General features: G+C 38.9%; 1 protein-coding gene across 2 annotated transcripts in view; it reads right to left on the minus strand.

Annotated features, from left to right (window-relative positions):
* PTPRN2 (protein tyrosine phosphatase receptor type N2) overlaps positions 1-18,880 on the minus strand; it is a 634,110-nt gene that overhangs the window by 52,911 nt on the left and 562,319 nt on the right. For both annotated transcript variants that reach the window (XM_058803508.1, XM_058803499.1), the window contains 2 exons: positions 9,438-9,585; positions 1,879-1,952 (listed from right to left, as the gene is read on the minus strand). In XM_058803508.1, the coding sequence (XP_058659491.1) occupies positions 1,879-1,952; positions 9,438-9,585 (222 nt within the window). The remainder of the gene's footprint in view (positions 1-1,878; positions 1,953-9,437; positions 9,586-18,880) is intronic.

Raw genomic sequence — 18,880 nt, forward strand, 5'->3', positions numbered from 1 at the left:
ACAACTGCGACAGACATATACACACATGCAAGAATCTACCCCCCTCTCCAGCTGAAATTGTGTACTAAAATAGTTAAACTGTGTCTACACAGACTTTTGGGCAGGTTGCAGAAGCCCAGTTTTTCAGTAAAAACCCAGCAGTTGTACTGGTGTCAACACTGAACCCGCCTTAGCACTGTCTACAGATGCTGTAATTCCACTTTGCTACCACTTTGTTGCCATGTGAGTTACAACCAAGCTCCTACAAGAATACAATATCTCACTTCCAGCTATCACCTCCCACTCCCGTCCTTCCCACAAAACCTCTCAGTTTCTACTATCAGATGAAGGGTTGACCAAACATAACTCACCAGCTGGGTCCTGAAGACACAGGCAGAGCACTGAGGCCCTGGAGCTGGACCTCTGTGTGTGATTTTACAAGCAGGATGGATATTCCTTGGAACATGACCTACTGTGATCCCCAGATCCTGCTACCCAACAGAGCTTGGTCTAGTCAGAGACACACCTAAAAACAGCCTAAAAGCTCCAATCTGTGCCTATCTACCCTTGTCCTCTGAAATGGAACTGGCAATCCCTCAACATGCAGGTGCTTTGGTTTCCCCTCTAACCTAAGCCAAAGACAAAAATATCCCAAAGGTGTTTTTTGGCTTCTGTGTGTTTTTTGACTCTTTGAATAAAGTGCTTTTATGTGTTGAAGGAAATGAAGCTTTGAACTCTGCTGAAACAAAGATCAGGGAACACTTTTTTATGCAGCTGTTGGGTTTTTTTTTAAAGAAAAAAGTATTGTCAACAACATTGGAAGGATGCAGCCTGTAATTTCATGCTGTTGCAAATTGTCAGCTGCCTTGCCCACACAAAGTCATTTAACTGGGGGAGTGATACTCCCCAGGAAAATGAGCCAGTAATGGCAAATACAGCCCACTGCAGTGAGATCTTATTCTCCATCCTAAGCTCTTTCTCACAGTTGCCCTATAATAACTTTTTGATGGCTAATTAATGTGAATAAGAACTGTGAGAAAAAGTGACTGCCATACCAGCAGTCCCACAAGGTCAAGGACACAGTGTCTTTTCTCCCCTTCACTTGGAGATCCTGACACTTCCTTGAGATACTATGACAGGGCAATGCCACTGGAATGACTGTACCTGTTCAGTGTCTGCAAATAGAGACCTTTTCTCCCTATCACCTTTCATGGACAAGAAAAGGATTCACATTCAGCTCACACAGTCATGGGACATGGCAGCTGGGCAACCCTGGAGCATCTGGACCCAAAAACTGGACTGACCTACTTTGCAGTTGGAATGAATGTACAGGGGCTAGGGGATCCTGTTCTTGCTTTCCAAACAGAAAGCTCCTGGAAGAACAAGGAGAGCTACAGAACCACCTGACTGTGCTTCACTAGGGTCAACAGAATAAGAAAGTAAGAGGAAATGTCACTTCCTGATGCAGAAGAAGCTCAAAAGTCTGTGGAACTCAGCCCTCCATGCCTACAGAAACCATTCCTCCTACTGTAGCTGGCAGGACAACGCAAAAAAGAACAAGCTATTTTTTCCTCTCAGGAGAAGGAAAAGCTCTAGTAAAATAAAGCATTGAATTTTATAATCTGTAAATTAATAAAATCTATTATCAAGTACAGAAAACTGACAGCATTACAAGGTAGAATGAAGGTTATCTAGTGACTTTTTCTTAGTAAATAAACATCAAGGGTATTGCATGCATATACATTTCTCTTCAGTTTAAAGGACAGGCTGAAGCACCAGTGTTCTGAGGTTCTCACAACCTGAGATTAGCAGTGAGGTCCCTGGAGTGACCCTATTTTGACAACAAGGAATGACAAGGAACAACTGTTTTGAATACTTCTCATAGGTTACCATACTTACAATGGGACTGGCATTGATGTAGTCTGAATTGTCGTGGCTACTTTCACCCTTCAGACATATCCTGGAATGGTCATCTGCAAAGGACAAAACAAGAGAAGTTTTTATACCAGTATTCCACCCATGTTATGTTAGACAATTCAGAGTCACATTAATGTGCTTTCCAAGACAGGAAGATAGCAAAAAGGATATTTCCTTCTGACTCCCAACTTAGCCATAGGGTTGATACAGCCACAGCACCACAGCCCGACTCAGGCATGAAACAATGGGATATTCCAGAAGCTCAGTATCATAAAACCTGTCTTCATGTGATGCTCTCTGATGTGCTACAACCTCTCATAAGAAAAAAAGAGAATCTCTTCTGTTCAGGAAGTTTAAGATTTAAACTAGGCAAACCACTAAAATCAGTAAGACCCCCCAGTATTATAACAAACACTCCTGAGCTTGCCAGGTCATGGAAGAAGGAAGCTAATGGGACTTTGTCCACCTGGCTTCTCTAAAATATGAGCAGCAAAGACATGGAAGTACAGCTGAGAGCTGGACAGTAAATTAATCTGTCCTGGTCAAAGACCAGTGCTGTATGGTGTTCCACTAGTGATGTGGGGAGACAATCTGACTTGGAGATGACCATGGAAGAGACAAAATGCCAACAATTTGACTTAAAGTACAACTGGAGCACACAGAAACATCTTACACTTCAGACACCAGTAAAGAAAACAGCAGCTCTGGACATAGGAGACTCACTCCTGTTGTTTGCCCATGTTCACAATTACTTTATCACTTTTTAACTTGTAATTTTACTGGTGCTAGCTCAATTATATTTAAAGCTGGTATGCCCCAAACTCTAGTCTTTTCAGTCTTTTTTTTTAAATTATTTCTACATCAGAACACATATAATGGATGGGTTTTATTTGTCTGTACTCAGGCAGAGACAATGCAGATATCTGCATCTCTTCCCATCATCCAGACTTGCTTTCTGTTATGAGAAAAGAAATGTTTCTATGTGATGAATCATTTCATCCTGATTTAGCTGTCACAAACAGGCCAAATTGTGTTCAAGAAATGCCATTTCTTTCCACTGACTAAAGAAAGAAAGCCCAGACCCAGCTGAGATAATTTTAGAGATGTCTAAGTCTACATATGAATCCCAAACAACTTGTACCTGATATATAACCAGCACCATTTATACTCCTCAGGAAACCTACCCTGCACAGGATATGGTAGAAACAAGTTGTGGAACTGCCCTTTCTAACCCTCTACAGCTGGACACAGACAATGATGTTTTGAGAGGACTGAGGATCTTTCCACTGATTTTTCAAATAGACAAAGTAACAGCACATTGTCTGGTGGCCTGAGACACCACTCAACACCAGGATTCCAGGTTGGCTGTTAAGTACCAATCATTATTTTCATCATGAGGAATAAGAAATGAATTATCAAACATTCTAAGGACAATACAGGAAGGTAGAGACAGAGAGTTTGGGCTCTGCTTAGGCTTATTTAACAGCAATGCCATGGCAGTTCAGTAGATGAGCAAGACAAAGGGATGTTTGTAAGAGTGTTGTTTATAGTCACTCAATCTCACCCAACAGCATCAGCAATCTTCTCCTGGAATAAGATTAGTGATGAACAAGTCATGTCAAATAACTGAAGAGATATTCTTTACTATTCACATAAAATTCCTTTCCCTGCTAATGTTTGAGGATGAAGAAGAGAAGAAAGGGAACACACCCACGAACATTATTCATTTCCACCTCACTTTGGCACCATTGCACAAAAAAATCCAAAACATCAATATGAACCTCTGACACTGAGATCTTGGGCTACCTGATATTTTTTTATAGGAGGCTTTGCAACGAGCAATGTCACAGAGTGCTTGAAGAATTGCAGCTCTGAAGCCTTCTGGCTTTGCAGGAGGAACACAGGTTACATGCAGTAAATGTGGTGTCATAAACCTTAAGCTAAGCAAGCACTCAGGATAAGCCCTGTTCATTGAATAGCAAAAGTGTTTGAACTAATCACCAAAGGAAACGTGTGAAATGTTTTCAGAGGGATGAAGGAGAGAGAGCAGACAGTGATTCATCAGTACTTAGCAAACAGATGTCAGGGTGACTCTCCAATAAGAGTCAGGTGTGAGATCAGTAACTAATAGATCTTTTTTTTTTTTTTTTTTAAACACAGAGTTTTATCCAGACCCTCTGATTTAGTGTGCTATGTCATTATCTTGCAGTCTTGGAGGGTTTATTAGAGGGCAAAACACGTCAAGGCTTAGTGAAAAGGTGTTGAGACTTTGTATTTGCTCTTAGAAAAAGGAAGTGTACAAAAAAGGTTGGACATGTTTTTCTGCATATATCAGGAGTTTGCACCCATGTGTGCTTCAGTTGCAGCATCAAACATTCATATTGACAATGAACAGATTGTGCTTGTCTATGCCTGTTATCACCTCAAAGCTTCTAGGAACTGGGATAATAGCTCTTCTGAAATAGGCAGGGGAAGAAGAAAAGAAAAAAGAAACCCAAAAGAAAACCATGGACACCAGATTGTTATGTTAACAATGAGAAACCATGGGGAAAATGCTGAATGTACAGCATTTTGTTTTTGGCAAACTGCATATTGATTAGGTGAGAAGAAGGAAATGCCGGAAATACAAGGAAGGAAGGTATGTCAGAAAAGGAAGATACAAAGATCAATCTAAATAACGAGAAGGAAAGATGAATGAAGAAATAGGAGAGGAGAGGGGTGGTAATAAGGAAGTGAGAGAAAAGACAAACAAATGCTGTTACTAGCTACTGCAATCTGGCCAAGCTACAGCATCATTTTAAGTATCTACAATAGCTGCTGCTAAATGCTGAGCTGCTTTGTATTTGCCATTGCTCCAGCCAAGCTACAGCTGAAAGAAAAGCAAAATGTACAGATGGATACATGTGGCAGAGGGAGGCTTCCTAAATAAAAAGGTTAATATTAACCTGTAGCTTCAGAGAAACACAGCACAATGTTGGATTTTATATACATGTACAATATAAATCATAAAATATAGAGGACAGAGCATCAAGGACATGATATAAGCAAACACACATGAGTTTGCAGTATGTAAATCTCATTTACAGACTGTAAAAGCTACGTTTTAGTGTCTACACATAGATATATTCATATGAATTGCTTAATGGAGCTTGATATAGGTTGTTAAACTAGAACATGGACTGTTTGAGAAACTGTAGGGTAGATGAGACATTGCACAAGGAAAACAGACAGGACACAAGACCCCAAGACTTTTACCCTATTAGACCAGCATCTGAAGCTCACACAGGATAAACAGTGGCATCTCAAAGCTATTAATTTCACTATAAACCAAATACCAGCTGCAGCCATTGCACAGCTCTCCTGATGTCCCTGCACTGACTGGCTCCTCACTGGCTCTGTCAGGGGCTTTGACACCTGGCTCACATGGAGACACTTAAATTCAGGCATCCTGATCTACAATCTCTCAGACTCATGCCCAGAAACTTGGTTTCAATGCCTCAGTGTAGGTTTCCACTGATATTTGAGAGTCCTAAAGACGCTTGGCTAGCAGGGAGGAGGGTCACAAGTCTCCCACAGAGCTGGTGTTACACCTACTAGCTCTGCCTGGGTACCTTGAGTACTTTGGGCATCTCAAACAACACTGGATTCCTGTCCTTAAATGACTTAGTCAAGCACAAAATGTCATTACTATCTGAATTATTATCTGAATAATTATTATTTATTATTATTGACCAATACTACAGTAGTATGCCATCTCAATCTTTTACTTCTCTCACAGTGGCCCCGCAATTTAATGAAGATTATTTTTGTTAGATGGAGATTGAAAGCTTGTAAAAATAAGACTTACATTCTCCCTCTGCCTTTTGCTTCCTTTTTATCAGATACTTCTGAAGAAATAGAACCAACAAATATAAGGTTGAAAAAGAAGGAAATATGGGCAAATTTGGGTTGTCTCAATCTGGGCATCACAGAATAAGGCAAATCTTACAGCAATCAACCTGGCACATCCTGCCTGGATCATAATTTTCTTCCTTCTAGATTTAGACTGATTTTTGGGGTTTTTTAATACAAAGCACTACACAGGACTCCACTCAATAAAGGAAGTGAAGAACTACTGAGAAATGAAAGTGGTGCAGCCTGAAGACTATGAAGAACCATTATCTGCTGATTATCATTATTTTGTTCATAGATGATTGGCAGAAAATTGAACTTTTCTTTGCTCTGAACTTCCTTTATTTCAGAGCATTATTTGCACATGCATTCATAATATGGATAATGTACACAACCCTCTGCTCAGGTGTTCCCATCTCTGGTGCACAACCCCAGGCTGTGCCCTTAAGGCAAACAAGGCTCAAATCTGGGTGCATGTTCTGCCCCTAAATGCTTTGCTCTCCTTTAGAGGAAAGGCAAAGCACAGAGATAACCAGGTTGCTTAAATATACACCACATCCCATGGATATGGTGGACAGCTTTTGATAGATGTTCACAGCAAAAAGTTGTTTTCCAAATGTTTAAAATACCTGTATATATTAATGGTGTACATAAATAAAAACATACAGTATTGACTCTGTTGAGATGGGTTCACTTTTCCATGATGCAAAAAGAGAAAAAAAAAATTGGAAAGCTTTTTTGGATCTGCTCATGTATTCATAAACAAAATAGGCATCACTAAATTATAGAACTAAATATAAACACCGTGTGTCCTAAATTATAGCAATCTGCTTCTTGATTGGATAAAAGGATACAGTTTTGTTAATCTAGAAGGTCCAGGTAACTTGAATTGTTAGCATTTTTTAACTAGTAATTAAGTAAGTGCAGTGTCAAGGTGTTTTGCTATCAAGTATTTTAGAAGTTTGTATAGAAAATAGAAAAGTTAGGCACAAGAATAAACTATGATAAAATAGTGATAATAACTAGATCAGTTATATAATCACTAAAAATAATATTGTATTGGTTCAGAAAGAAAAACACAAAGCAAATACAACATATTAAAGCTTATTTGAAGCCTTTCTAAGAGGAAATCTTCTATGTGAATTGGCAATCTTGTTCTACCTTGTCAAGGTGATTATGAATATGAAAGGGGTGAGGAAACACTAACAAGGCATTACTTGCTCTGTGAGAATACACTGAATATAACATAACAGCTCTGCAGAATATCAAAAGCATATCAGGTTTGCTTCTTCATACATTATGAAGAAAAGCTATGGTTTTTTTGCTATAGTTTTAATGTCTAAACACAGTTTAAAAAAATGGGCAAACTGGGCCCTCTCATCTCAGTCTAATCTTAGAGTCTAAAATAACCAACACCTTATTAAAATTTAATATTGTTTAAACTCTATGCCATACTTTCCACTCATCAACAAAGTAGTAAGTAGTTTAAACATATATAATATGACAGCTGTTTACCAGTGCACAGTAACCTCAGAAAGAGAAGGCAGGTAACTTTGTGCAATTCAGTCAAAAAGGAAAATTCCCAGTGCACTAATATTTGTAATAGAAGTTTCCACATTGAGGAAACAAAGCACATTTATCATTTTACCCTTTTAAATGTACTAAACCACTTACAGTTAAAACTTCAGATAAATTGCAGTCACCCTGTCCATGTCCAAATACCTTCACCAAATCACTTCAATGGCATAACAACGTGCCATGAAAGAAGCAATGGCAGAGAAACAAAGCCTGGTCAGGGCTGGCTGACACATCCAGGAGGTACAATATGATGAAAAGAGACAGACTAGCTGTCACCATCCCTGAGAGTATTTAAAAGTCTTGTACATGTGGTATTCAGAGATGTGGTTTGGTGGTGACCTGGCAGTGCTGGGGTAATGACTCAGTGATGATCTCAGATGTCTTTCCCAACCCAAATGATTCTATGACACCTAAGTTAAAAACCTCTGCTCTTTAGCACTGTCACAGCTATGATACGTCTGGATTTGGAGGTAGAAAAGTCTAGTCTGAAGGTTTCTATCTTACAGCTCATTGAATCATGAAGACAGAGTTTCTGCATCAGTCAAATAACCAGCACCAATTTCTGGCAACATCCATAGCTCCCATGCTGTCTCTGCGGCAGCAACCAAAACCAGTCTAGCTTAATTTATGAGCAGGAACTTGAAATATCTTAAGATGGTCTGACTGTAAGTCCATATTGATGGAACACTTTAAACAGGAAGATTAACTTGGATCAATACATATTTTCATGTAAAATTTTCACTGCCTATTGTGTCAGTTAAGTGTTGGTTTTTTTCAGGATGTAAAAGAGCACAGGAGGCTTGCACCACTTCAACTTTCGTGGTGACTTCTTTAGAACTTCTTCACAAGCCTGATCCCAAGCCACATGAAAGTCAGCAAACTGCTGCTGCTGCCCCAAAAGGCTTTTGACCAGCACCATATTTACTCAGGAGAATTAATACTGCTAAATTGCTGTAATCCTCTCCTGAGTGGAAAAGTATTGCAGAAAGAGCCACTACATAAACAAAAGAGACAAACCCTGCTGAAGCAAATATGCAGGGACTGATGGGCTCAGTTAAATTACCATATCCTTCCAAAGAATCTTCACTCTAAATCTGGCTATGACATTTACTTAACGTGTTACCTGTCATTTCTCCATTCCTAAAGGAGAAGTACTACTTGAGTACTACTTACTCAAGACTCTTTTAGGGAAAATTAATGTTTTCAGGGCACCTTAAAAATTAAACCAGCTATATATGTTTGCCAAGCTATCCAGCTGGATTGTGGGCATGCTGATTGAGAGCATTTTGGTTGCTGTGGACTGTGCATATATTCTCAGTTATATTCTCAGTTTCATTTTTGTTTCATTGGTTGCCTAATGAAATATGTGTCCATACATTACCAATGTAATCTATGAGATATATATATTATATATATATGTGTGTGTGTGTATGTTTGCATAGCAAAATTATGTTACTTTTATTTCAAGCTCAAAAGGCGGCTGCTTACAGGAAAGAGGAGATTCTGGGAATATAAACATCGGTTCCCTTTTTTATAATTATTTTTATTTTTGTGTGTTTAGAGAAGCCTTGCAGAGAGAAGCCAGTTAGCAAGTTTATCCACTGAAGCCTAAAGGGGCTCCTTCAGTACAGCTGAGTATTTGATTATCTGGCTCTGCCTACAGACTGCTGGTGTTACTGCTGGATGGACAAGAGACCAACTTGTCTTGGTCAGAAGGAGAAGAGACTTCTACTGAATAGCTACAGATGCCACTCTTGTACAGACAGTATATTCCAGCACTGACAATCACTCTGGCTATGGAATTTGGTGAGACAGCACAGCTGCAGCAGCAGTGTTATGTGGCACAGTTGTGTATTTTTGTAACATATATGCAAATTACAAGGAGATAAACAGGGTCTGATAAGACAACAGGACATGCACCCAGCCCATAGTTGTAGCCACAGCTTCCAGTACACACAGAAACCACTCCACATTGTTTACCTGCCTTCTGCAGCTTTCACACCACTGTGCAAAGAATACTGGGGAGTGTATGCAGAACCAAAAAACCAAGATGCAAAGGGAAGTGTACATACATGGCACCACGGCCCGGGAGCGGTTCTTCGGCACGTTCTCCTCCTGCTGTGCCACGCTGCTCTCGTTGGGCTCAGCCTGGTAAGCACACAGAGCGTCCCATTCCTTCTCCAGACGGTTCTTGTTCTTCAGGTGATCTTCCATGTAGGACTGGAATGAAAAGAATACTGCATTAAGCAATGGCTTAGCTAGGCTGCAAGCTAAGCTTAAAGGATGTTTCTCAAAGCGTGGGAATCCTGAGCTTTGGGGAAAAAAAACTGGCTCAGTTTTAAGGTTCATTTATTTACTTAATAGAGAGTTGACTTCAAGCTTATTTGTGCTATAAAAAATGAGAATGATAAAATGTACCAGTGCTAACAGAGAGGAAATTTATGAAACATCCAGTCACTGAGCTTTAGGAGAAAATTGTTTCTTCTTCAGTACCTAGAAAACATAAGCCCAAATGTCTTTTTCATCAGGCAATGGAAAAGAAACAAAATTCCATTAACAAAAATTACTACAAACAACAACTTCTGTCAAAACAAAGGATTTTACAACCAAATTTCAAGCACATATGCATGTCACAACAGTGATAGAAATATTGAAAAGAATAAAAAAAATTGCCAGGCTGAACTATTGTGGCCAAGCGCTGGGTCATCAGAAACTCATCTTGCAGATGAACAGGCACAGAGAGGGCCTTCAACTGAGGAGGTGTTGTTAATTAATATTAATAGTTGTTGTTAAGGATTGTACATTACATTCAGTTAACAGTATTGGGAAAAGCATCACCAAAGAAAACTGTGGCAGGATTATGGGCCTCAAAGTATCTTGGTGCTGATCTTAAGATTTTGCAGATCTCCCCTGGCTAGAGCTCCAGCAGTGGATAGGAATTCAGCTCCAAAGATTTGAGAAAAGTGAACCAAAACCTTTTTCCTTCACCTTATGGATCAGAAATAATCCAAGTAGGCGAGAGGAGGAGAGCAGAAAGGAGGAGGAGTGGGGAAACACAGAAATCTTCCTTTCCCTTTAACATGAAAATTAAGATAGTGACCACCTGGTACTTTAAGCCTGCTTATACAGGCTCATCACCTTACAGAGCCTTCCATCTTCTACAGCAAGCAAGAAACATCTTACTTTACACCCTGTTCATATTTGTAAATTAAACTCCAAATTGCCTGTACTAGGTAGGTTGAAATTAACATTCCTAAACAGATTTAAAAAGGACAGACTGTTCAGGAGACAGGCTCAGGGTGGGGTCAATAGCAAAGCTTCTTGCCCAAACATCAGGTATTGCTGGAACTAATACAGGCCAATCTATAGCAAACCTTGTCTAGAAAAAGCTCCCAGAAAGGATTCACTGCAAAGTACAAAAAGGACTTTAATTGCTTAGAAAACCCTTTCCATAGACAATCTTTCTGATGTTGAATTGTTCTTCCTAAATGTGCTTTAAAGAAGAAAGGCTCTCGTGCCCTCTCTACAGGTTTAACAGAAGGTGTAAAAAGCTTGCAGCTTGTCCTCTGCCAAACAGGAGCTCTGCAAATCTGTTGTGCCACAGTGCTTCCCACCTGGCTGCCAGGGCAGGATACAGCTCCCTGTTGCAGCTTGAACAGTTTTTTGATGACAAAGAGCCCCTGACACACAGCTTTGTTTGGTGCAGCGTTTGTTGGGCGCTGTCTTTGCACGAGGTTTGTAAATCAAACCTGGTACTGAAAAACCAATTCAAGAAGTGACGCTTCAGAAGGGATGTCTTTAAGGACACAGAAAGGTATTGCATTAGAAGAAAGGTTTCTAAAGGAGGCAAAAAATAGTGGTGGCCTAGATACAATCAAAACACCTACTGTGTGATTGCTCTTCCTCTATAATGGAGGCAGAAGCATTGCAGTGGACAGAGCTGTGACCTGACCCGGTGTGTGTCAGGGTGTGGGTCTGGGAACACGTTCCCAGCATTAATTTGCAAGTTAACAGGAGGAAACCATCCTCTAATAGTTTATTTATCCTTGTCAAAAGGCTGTTGCTACTGGCAAAGGAGGGAGGCTAAAGATCCTATTCTTTTCTCCTAGCAATTCTATGCCTGGCTATGTATACTGAAGTCATAGGGGAAAAAGAAAAAAAAAAAAAAAAAGAATAATCCCTCCAGAGCAGAGACTTGCTGGTATATAAGAATTTTTATGAGGCAAAGGGAAAAAATAGCAAAATCTTACAATACCACAGAGCCAAGACTGCTGGCTTCAGAGCAGCTGTTTAGCATGCAGCAGAGATCAGGCAGTCAAGGACCAGCCTGTAGCATCTTCCCATTTTAAACCACAGTTTTATAATCTGATTCATTTTGACATGCCCATCACCAATGTCCCACAGACTTCAGGGACATTTTATGCAGATATACAGATCTGCCAACACTGAATCTCTCCAAAATCCTGGTAGACCCACAAAGGAAAGGAAAAGGGCCATGAACATTTGATTCCTAAGGCAGAACTGAATGTAGTAAGGAGCTTTCTATTGACTCCAGCTTGTCTCTCTGATGATTTCAAGGATTGTATTTTAAAAAGAAATTTAATTTCCTTTTAAAATCATCAAATCTGTCACAGTTAAGGTAAAGTTTACAGTTAAGGTAAATTGACTGCTTTTATTGCACATGAACTTTCAAATAACTCAATGTTCTTTAAAAGTTATTACTTTTACCTTCATTTTTCAGGTAATCTTGAGTGTAAAGATACATGAATTTTCAAATGGAAACACACGGAAATCTTTACTTTAGCCAACCATTTCTTGTGTGGTTTCAATTCCTACATTACACGGATGAGATTCACAGAGCACTTCCTGACAGACCTTGAGGAGGGGTTTGACTATTTGAATGGACCCATGGAAGGCTCTGCCCAATATGGACATCTGCTTTACACACTTTTTTTAAAAGCTGCTGAGGAAGAAGCTTGCTTTAAAACATTCAGGAGCCAGACAATTCCCTCAGAGTTAAGTAATCTTTCATTTACAGTCCTTCAGAGCCCCAACGCTCATCCCCACTTTGCTAAACAGAAGCTTAGTGATTTTGAAACATTCCCTTGGGAGCTGCTAGATGTACATTAAATTGAGTGGAACTTCTGATATTTTAGAGAATGTATGTCTACTCAAATGCACTCCTTAATTGGGATGTTTTGATGAGACATTCTGCAATGTTTGCCTGGTGCAAAAGAAATTCATTACCAACGTGTCAAAAACGCACATGATTGCCCTTGTCCCAGAGCAGCAGGTAAAATAAATAGAGGTTGTCACCACTGTTATTGCAATGCTCCTCAAGCCTGCTGAAAAAAGCAGAGGTCTAGCCTCACCAATATGGGCACAACAAGGCAAATCCTGTAATCCCAAGTATATGCTATTATTTAAACAAACACCATCTGCTTGCATGGGTCTTCTGATGCACCTTAAATTCCATTAACCTTAATTTTCCTTCCACAGGGCCTGACCTGTGAGGACAACTGGTAGCCCAGTCCCTACTTTCTCTTGTTTAGACAGCGGAGATACTCTTGCTGCCAAAGATGCTGTGGGGATGAGGAGGATGTGCTGATGTAATGAGGACAGAGTGGATGTATTATAAAATCCATTATTACTGTGTGAGACCTGCCAGTTGTAAGGCAAAAGGGGAGCTTTCAGCAAGAGGATGAAAAGCTGTCCCAGGGACAATGAATGGGCTGAAGAGACACTGCCAGTGGCACATATTAAGACAGATTTTATGTGCCTGAACACAGGCACAAAGACAGAGCACAGTGAGCTGGTTTGGCTTTGGTAGAACATGGCTTTGTTAGAGCTTCCTGTGTGCTCAGCTGATGTTGTAATAGGGTGTCAAACTACTTTGGTTTTCCTTATTTTTTTCTCTACTCTTTTATCAAGAACGGTGTCCAACACATGCCCTGTGACTAAATAAGGTTAAAAATAAAACAAATAAATTTGAATTGACTGGTCAATCTTTAAATCATAGAATCACTTAGGTTGGAAAAGTCTCTCAGATCATCAAGTCCAACTGCCAAGTCCACCACTAAGCCATGTTCATCAGGACCACATCTATATGTCTTTTAAATACCTCCAGAGATAGTGGTGACCCTACCACTGCCATAGGTAGCCTGTTCCAGTGCTTGCCAGGCCTTTTGGTGAGGAAATTTTCCTTAATATCCAATCTAAACCTCCTCTGGCACAACTTGAGGCCACTTCCTCTTCTCCTATCACTTTTTACTTGGTTGAAGAGACACAGTACTTTCTTCAGAGATAGTATGGTTTGCATCTGTGAAGATATTTGTTTTAAAAATTCCTATTTTATTAGCTGACATTCAATTGCCACAATTATTTCTGACAACATACTTCCAATACAGTACTTGAGTAGAAACCCTTCCCATGACTGAGGATGCATCTTTCAGTGAAAACATGAGCAGCTCTCAAATTGACAGACCTTGACAGGTCTAATCGAATTTCAAATGTCAGCTGAAGATGTGGATGTGAAATTATCTTAATCCTTGTGAATGGTGACTGCTCAAACCCACACTGTTCACCCAACAGTGTGGGAACCACTGCTTTCAAACTGCTGCTGCTTTTTCCAGAGATGCAGAGGGCCAGGCAGTGCTGTTGAGCTTCCCAGGCTTCCTCAGAAGGAGGAGAGGAAATTCTAGAGGAATTTGTCTTAGCTATTATATAGCAAATTGTGCAGAAAAAGACTATACTTGAAAACATTTGTTTTGTATTCTTGTCAGTTAGTTTAAATAATGTGGTTTTTTGTCTTTGTTCCCTGCCAACTCATGGGTTGTATCACTCTGGCCCAGGATGCCCCAGAATTCTTGTTGCTCTGCTTGAACTTCTTTGTGTTCTTTAGTACACATTGCATTGACTACATGTAAGAGGAATACTTTTCTGCATAAATCCAATTTGCTTTTAACAACACATATGGTTTTGTCCTTCCATTTTCTGGCTTAATACCTTATCATTAGTGGCTTCACAGTAAATTTCTCTGTTCCCACTCATATTACTCACAGTGCTATAGAATTCAGAGACAGAAGCAGCCTATCTGATTACTTGCTTCCAGGTCTTCAAATAATGTCATTTCTTGTACTTCACTAGGATTTTTCTAACATTTGGCTGTTCTGTATCTAAAGCAGAAGCCCAAAGCACAGTTCATTACTATTTCTTGGGACTCTGACTGTTCTGAACTATACATTGTATACCTGAAAATACACAAATATTTTTAATAAGGAACACTAGTTCTCATTTGAGATTTTTTAATAGGGATGTCAACAACATTGCTTTTCTATTTCAAACTTAATTCGCTACTCATTTTCAGCAAGACATGTATTTCAACTTTAGTCTGTTTGCTCAGAATATTCCTGTTCTCCACAATTTCTGCTTGTATATACTCCAGTGTCTTCACAGATCATGAATTAATGGATCTATTCAAATTATAGATATGTCTTCTTGTGACTCTTCTTCAATGATAATTTCTTTGTTGTATGTGTTTTCAGGTTTAAAACTTTCAAACTTTTGAATTACTCCTCTGTCATCACATCTGTGCAGAACTTTAGACTGTGATGAAAGTCATTGTCACTTCCACTCATTTCCACATCATTATTTAAAAAGTTAAATATAACTGGATCTAAGAGCAATTCCTGTGCTCTGCCAGACACTCCTAGACATAGCTTTCAATCATTACTTTTTGTATATCAACCTTTTGCCTCATTTCAATCCACATAATTGTCCTCTAAAAAACTGGCATTAATTTTTCAATTAACTATTCATGAGACAGTGTCACGACTTTATTAAAATTTGTAGTATAGCATCCATCGTTTTCACTTCAACTACTGGGTTTTGTAGTTTTATTTAAATAAAAAGCAATCAGATTTGTCCAGGCAAGAATTGCTCTTTAGAAAATTATGCATATTCTTACTCATTGTTCAACTATCCAATGGAAAGGGTGAAGGAGATTAGCAAACACACAAAGGAAAGACTCCAGCCTTCCCCATCCTCTTAAATGACACCCTTACATTTATTTTCCTTTTATGCCCTTGAAAAATCTCTCTCTAGATAATCAGCAACTCCTTTTTTAATATGTGCTCCATTATTTTCTATGGCTGGAGTCTAGACTCAGGGAATAGCAACAGAAAAGTTCATTTCTATTCTCTGTTCCTGCTCCCCATTCTTCTTTTACAAAATTATTAATTTATTCTTCTATTTTGGCACACACAAACTTGCCCAGAGCTGATCAAATAAAACTCCCTGAGATCAGAGTCACTATTACAACTCTGAGCCATATTCAGATCCTGCAGAGCACCACAATGTTTTTTCTACACTTTTTAAGCATTTCTCACTTCCCACCAGTTTCAGCGTAACACTGAAGTTACTCTGGGGTCTTCTGCATCTTCTTGATGCAGAAGATCAGTCTTTCTCCCTGAGCTGCCCTGGTGCACAGACAAAAGGCTGGGATCTCACCCCACGTTTCCATGAAGAAACTTCCAGTGGTGCTGAAACGTGGGAGCAGAGCCAAACTTTGCCCATGCTCTCCTACTTTTCTTCCTAGCAAAGCAAACCTTAAATAAATAGAGGATGCACTATCTCAATCAATTTCAGTCTTTGCATCAACTAGCATGTTAAGAAAATAATTTTTTGCCAATAGTTAGCTGTTCCATGGAAGTCCCACAGTTGTTTCTGGTGCTCTAATCCAACCAACCCCCAATAATGCAGAGCCTGTAACTGGTACCAAGACCAGCTCCATCTCTGAAGCTTCAATTTATAAATGTTAGTAACACCAGCTTTAATCTTAAACATCAAGTTCTCAATATTAACTGCAAAGAAGTGTGACTTTATAGGGGTAGTTATATTTGGCTTATACAGACATATAACATGAAAAGTTCTGTTGTGGCAGCTCATTGTCAGTATCTTACAGAACTTGTATCTGGAAGAAATCTCAGTAAATTACCATCTGGCTATAAAGTCTCACATACTCTCAGTCCTGGGGAGTGTTCTGCATCCCTACTTCACTGGAACCAGGATTTCATCACCTGATTAGTCAGTCATTTCAGGCTAAAAGCTCCTTTCTCTCTTCTAACTTGTCCTGTGCTATCTCAGATCTCCTGCTCACAGTAACCACAAATGAAAAAATATGGGAAATAAAAACTTGGGAATTTGTATTTTCTCTTGCAAAAGACACTGAGAAATTATTTTTCCTCCTCCATTTGCAGCCATATTACTACCATGATGTATTTTGATCTAATAGTTCTTGTATTTCTCAGGACATGATTGCATCAGTGAAAAAAATAGTTTTGAAGCTTTTCAGTTAGGTACTGAAAAATACTATGGAGCTCTCCTTGTAATTTGGCATGAAACACTACTAATATCATACATAATGTGGTAGGTGATGAAGGAAAACTTAAAAAAAAAGCCAGAGTGAGGCAATTCACTGACAAAGCAACTATTCAGTGTGGTTGAGAATAATATCCCTAGATTGCTTCAAATAGGTTGTATTATTCAGAAATAATTTAACTTCCATGGTGATACCAGCCAACAATAAAAATGACATTCCATATTTTCAGTTTCATATTTTTAGATGTAAAGCACATTGTAGACACCTAAGCATGCACACAGAGAGCAGCTGTATTTTCAGCATGCCATCTTAAATAATGTTAAATTTTTGTCCCTGGTTTGCTAGAGAAGTATCACATCTGCACAAGCAGTGCAAGGCATTTTCTACCAGACTGGACCAGTGTCCAACTATGGCAAGAAAGGCTGTAATTCACAAGCATGTTAGATGGCAACCTATGTTCTGTTTGCCTAAATTAATATACCCTTGATGCAGTGTACATCACCATCTCTCCTTCTCCTAATGCTCTGATAATAGAGTTTTGTAACTTGTAAAAGGATTACTTCAATCCAATCAGCAGGTGCTGGGATCAGTGTGTGTCACACAAACACTTGCTAATCCCTTTTCTTACAGCTCCCAGCTGCCAAAGGTGTTCAATGAAATCCCAGTGAAATGGATGGATATAACCTGGCCTGGACTGACACAGGATGTCATCTCTGGAGGAGATCTTGGCAAATACAAGTGCTGCTAAGAATTGCTTCAGCTGGAATGGTGGAGGCAGGTATACTTTTAAAAAGAAATGCAGCTATGAAGTTAAACATTTAAAAAATTGAATGCTTAATTATGAAATATTTACTCTACCTGGCTCTCTAAATATAGCAAAAGATAAAGAAATTCACTCCACAAGGAATCCCTTCTTAAGGAATATCAGCTACTTAATGGTGTCTTCTAGGTCTTAAAATACAACCACCTTCATCTCCTCCTCCTTACCCCCTTTTTGAAATCTAAATTATGCCTCTGAATTTTCACCTCTGAAATTACTTTGCTTTAAATAACCCTCCACAAAAAAGGGAAGATGATTGCCATAAAAGGAATATAATTTGCTCCCTTACAATCCCTGTATTTCTATAGCTCCTTCTTGTCCAACTGTCTGAAAGTGCTCACATTACTCCTGCAGGGGAGGCAAGTATCACTGCTGCTTCACAGATGGGAAATGGAAGGGCTCAAACATTGAAATGAATTTCCCAGGGTCACAGAATATGCTCCTGAAACACTAATTTTTGCAGGAATATTCTTGACAGCTGTTTTTTAACCCCATGACCATGTTTATAGACATGGCTGAAAGTCAGGGCACCTTAATGAATCCATATCTGAGAATATTTTGTAATTACAAGTACACCAAAATGTTCTGACTCTGATGGAATTAATACAGATTTTAGGTTGGGGATTTTGTTTAGAAGTACATGGTTTCAGTGTCTGGTGAGTAGATAAATTTATTCACATGCTGAATGCTGTTTATGTAAAAACATGCCAAGGTAAATAATATATATGTAGAAGATGAATTATCCAAAAGCAGTTTCTAAAATTTCTGTACTTCTTATAGTAGATTTCACTACAAAAATCTTAAATAATAAATAGCCTTCACAAAAAGGAATAATATTACTTTAAAAAATTAAGGTCTAAACCTCTTAGCCAATTACTGCTATTTCACAGCATGGGATATGTTGTGACATTTTGTAAAACCAAAAATAAATCCAAAACAAGAAAAAACTCAGTCCAAACCTCCCCATTAAAGACAGCTCTGCAGTACAGGAACTGGCACCAAGAAGAGTGTCAGCTGAATTCATCAACTGAGACATTCTGGGAAGCATTTCTGGTAGCTTTGTTAAAATGTAAAAGCACAAGCATGTAAAAACTAGCTGGAAAACTAAACAAAAAATATACAAATCAAGTCCTTTGACTCTTTGTGATAAATATTGACACCCAACACCATTCTCACAGAAAACTGCTATTTTCTTCTTACACATTAAATAAATTTTTCTAATGATCCCTTCTCACTTCATTTTTTACTAATATTTTAACACCATACCACAATCCAAGACATATTTGTGATTCATTTATACGTCTGTTGTGTGTCTG

The sequence above is a fragment of the Ammospiza caudacuta genome, chromosome 1 (genome assembly GCF_027887145.1).
Source record: "Ammospiza caudacuta isolate bAmmCau1 chromosome 1, bAmmCau1.pri, whole genome shotgun sequence".
In the NCBI taxonomy this organism is placed as follows: Eukaryota; Metazoa; Chordata; class Aves; order Passeriformes; family Passerellidae; genus Ammospiza; species Ammospiza caudacuta.